Source organism: Gossypium hirsutum, chromosome A09, assembly GCF_007990345.1.
Source record: "Gossypium hirsutum isolate 1008001.06 chromosome A09, Gossypium_hirsutum_v2.1, whole genome shotgun sequence".
Taxonomy (NCBI): domain Eukaryota; kingdom Viridiplantae; phylum Streptophyta; class Magnoliopsida; order Malvales; family Malvaceae; genus Gossypium; species Gossypium hirsutum.
Window position 1 is genome coordinate 74,479,699 of NC_053432.1, and position 3,998 is coordinate 74,483,696.

At 42.7% G+C, this 3,998-nt stretch overlaps 1 protein-coding gene across 1 annotated transcript; it reads right to left on the reverse strand.

The window, feature by feature from the left end:
* Positions 1–347: 347 nt before the first annotated feature.
* LOC121206045 (uncharacterized) lies at positions 348–2,336 on the reverse strand. The gene is made up of 4 exons (XM_041076217.1): positions 1,842–2,336; positions 1,027–1,769; positions 708–843; positions 348–611 (listed from the first exon to the last, which is right to left on the reverse strand). Exons 1-4 carry the CDS (start codon positions 2,334–2,336, stop codon positions 348–350), a joined length of 1,638 nt encoding a protein of 545 aa, XP_040932151.1.
* Between the last annotated feature and the right edge of the window lie 1,662 nt (positions 2,337–3,998).

The following is a 3,998-nucleotide window of genomic DNA, read 5'->3' on the forward strand; positions in this document are numbered from 1 at the left end:
GAATTACTCTGAAAAATTCCTAAAGACTACAGGAAGGTCTTCCGCAGTCCAATTATTCAGAGAGCTCCCAGGTTCGTAAGGGCGAATGCCCTCGAGGCTTCCTTACTCCAATCCTTCATTGTGTACAGCATTAACTTGACGACTTTCCTTTATCAGCAGTCCTCCTGATTTGAAAGATTTGGTATAGGTGGGAATGTCATCGGTTCCCACTCCACTTCTCTTCCATTCAAACGCGCATTTCTTCTCGCTTGGCGCTTCTCTATTTCCTGCCTCTTGTGCTTGTGGTCTGGCGTGAAGCCCAAGCCAAAGCGGTCCTTCTTCTCAATCAGTTTTGGGATTTGAACCTCTCATTGCAACTGTCTTCCTAACCCTTTTCCCGGCAATGCTCTTTTCTCTATCATCATTTGTAGGGCCATCCTCATGGCTCCAGACATTTTGGGTACCAGCACTTTGCTTCCCTCCAAAATAAATGTGGCATTAATGACCTCTAAAGAGCGGAAAGAACATTTAATAGCCTCTTCATTTGCCTCAATATAAGGGGCCTTGCTGGTAACTGCCGCTATGATGTCCTCTTCCGCATTGATAGTTATTAAGCGACCATCCATCACTAACTTTAATTTTTAGTGTAATGAAAAGGGCACTGCTCCTGCCGAGTGTATCCATGGTCTCCCCAATAAACAATTGTAGGAGGGCTTGATATCCATCACTAGGAAATCAACTTCATACGTATTCGGCCCAATCTCCAAAGGGATGTCGATTCGCCCCATTACTTTTCTTTCAGTTCCATCAAAGGCTCTTACCACACTATGACACGTTTTCATATGCGAACTGTCAATGGGCAATCTGTTCAATATGGATAACGGCAGGACGTTCAAAGCAGACCCATTATCCACGAGTACACTTGGAAGTGTGTATCCTTTGCACCGAGTAGTGATATGTAGGGCTTTGGTTGACTCTATGCCCCCAGGTGGAATTTCATCATCGTTAAAATAAATGAAATTGTCAGCACTAATGTTGTTTACTAACCGGTCTAGCTTGTTAACGGATATGTCATGGGTAACATATGTTTCGTTAAGCACCTTTAACAACACATCTCGATGCACCTCAGAGCTCAAGAGTAGGGCTAACACTGATATACGCACCGGCTGCTTGCGCAACTGCTCGACCACACTATACTCGCTATGTTTTAGGAATTTTAGAAACTCCTTAGCCTCTTCCTCCTTTACCGGCTCATTGATGAGTACTTCAGTTTCCTTTTCCTTTTCAGCCTTGACATCTTTCGTCTTTGCGGGCTCTACTCTAATATTCCCCTCGTCATAACGTTTCCCACTTCGTGTATGAGAACCTTCATTTTGCGTGCCCCTGGACGCGCTAGCTATACTCTCCCCCTCAGGTATTGTTATATTGCAGTCATAGCTCCATGGCACCATCCTGTCATCCTTATAAGGGAACGGATTGGGTTTATGGATGACTATTTTAGGCCTAGTTCGCGACCCCTCCTCATTATTCCCTGGCAAGGAAATAATAATTCTCGGTTGGTTGGTTCTTTGTCGTTCATTCTCCAGCACACATATTTGTCCTTCATAAGAACTACCCTCAGAAACCTGCAACTCTTTGTTAACTATAAGGCCTTGTACCATGACCTTGAACTCTTCACAATTTTGGATCATATGACCCACCTCCCCATGGAACTCACAATGGTTCTCTATTCCTTTTCCTCCTTTTCTAGAGGTCAGTATACCTCTCTTCACCATCTCCTCCCATATTACCTTCATAGGTGTGTTCACCTCAGCAATGTCTTCCTTGATTTTTCTTTTCTTTGTTTCATCAATGGCATTCACTCCTTGATTGCCATGATCCGGTAACGGGCTTTCAGTATCAGGGGTACTATTAAATTTCACAACCCCAATTTTGATAAGCCTCTCCACGACCTTCTTGAACCCAGTGCAGTTTTCAATTGAATGCCCCGATATTCCCGCGTGATATTCACATTTAGCATTTGCATTATACCATTTGGGGTAAGATAGCTGCAGCGATTTCAAGTGAAACGAAGCAACGGCATGTGCATCGTATAAGCTTTGATAAAGCTCACGATATGTCACAGGGATAGGAGTGAATTGCATCCTCTCTGAATTTTGTCTCGTACCCGATTCCTGTCTTTGAATATTTTGTTGCTCACCCGTAGCTGTTTTAAGTTGTCCAACTGTGATTGCCCTGGAATTGAAGCTATTCATGTTGTTTACCTCATTGTTTTTTCTCCTTGGGGTCGATCTTTTAGCCACTTCCCCCTCGATTTTACCGCCTCTCACGGCATTCTCAATCATCTCACCCGCCATAACTATATCCGCGAAATTTTTTATGGTACTTCCAATCATATGTGTGATGAATGGCACTTTCAAAGTATTAATAAATAACATGGTGGTTTCCTTTTCCAACAATGGTGGTTGTACTTGCATTGCCACCTCCCTCCATCGTTGTGCATATTGCCTAAAACTCTCATTAGGTTTTTTCTCCATGTTTTGAAGTGTGATCCTATCTGGCGTCATATCAGTCACATGGTTATACTGTTGCATGAAAGCCTGTGCAAGATCTCTCCATGAACCGATTCTTGCATGGCTCAACTGATTGTACCACCTAGCCGCCGCTCCCACTAGGCTGTCCTGAAAACAATGGACCAATAGTTGATCGTTGTTCACATAACCAGTCATTCTTCTACAAAACATTGTTATGTGTGCCTCTGAGAAAGTAGTCCCGTTGTACTTTTCAAACTCTGGCATCTTAAATTTATGAGGAAGCACCAAATCTGGAACCAAACTTAAGTCTTTGACATCAATCCCATGATGATTGTCAGCACCTTCTAAAACCCTAAACTTCTCCTCTAACCACCTGCAACGATCTTCCAATTGTTTTGAGGATTCAGTGGCCATTCTTTCCTTCTCCATTAAATCCAGATCAGGAGTAATAGGGTTGATCGAGCTATCACCCAAATTATTTCCCAACCCAGATGGGAAATTTATGGGGATTCCAGCATCCACTGGCCCATATTGAGGCCTTACTGTGACAGATGGCCTTCTAGGAGGTACCTCGATTTGCGGGGGCACATGAGGTGGAGTAAAACCTGAAGGAGGACCTTCATTCTCCTATTCAGTGATCGCCATGGGAGCTTTTCCTTTATCAGTGGCTCTTAGCAGTTGAGCCATTTCAGCCATCATGTTTCTCTGAGCCTCTAGCATCTGCTCCCTCATTTCATTCTGTATTTTGGCCAACTGCTCTTGCATTTGATCTTGCATATCTTTTTGTAATTACTCGAACCTTTGATCCATGTTCTTAGTTTTAGTACGAGTGCCGTAGGGGTGTGTGATTTCCAGATTTTCTTTTCTACCTCTCTCTTTTCTACCTCTCTGGAAAGTAAACTTTAACTAATCAGGGTTTTTCTATAACCTTGAATGCAAATGATGTGATGAAATGTTATGAGATGCAAATGCATGAATGCAAAAAGAATATCGATTCTGGTTCAACTTCATTTAGAAAATTTTATTTAGAAAAAGAATATCTTTACATATAAGAGGATTACAAATACGATTTCGCCCTAAGGCCCAAAGCTTTAACTCTATCTAATAAAAGGGCTAACTTTCGTCCTACATCCGACGATGATAAATACATCAGACTCAATACGTCAGCTCGAATTGCCAAATCTTGCACATACTCAGCAACCTCTCGAATCTGAGCTATGGCTTCACTAATGACGTGATCCCTTTTTCTGACCTGTTCTTTAGCCTGATGTAGCTCTCCCCTCAGATAATCCTCTTACGCCTTGAGCTGCTCAACCCAGAGTTCACTGTCATGCAATGCCACCTCCAAATCTTCAACCTTGCTTCTTAGCTCCTTTAACTCATTATGGTTTTGGTGCCAACGTAGGGATTTTCCAAGTTCCATTACCTTGGTCTTCAATCCTTTATCCTCTTCCTCTAATGCCAAATTCTGCACCTGTATTTCTT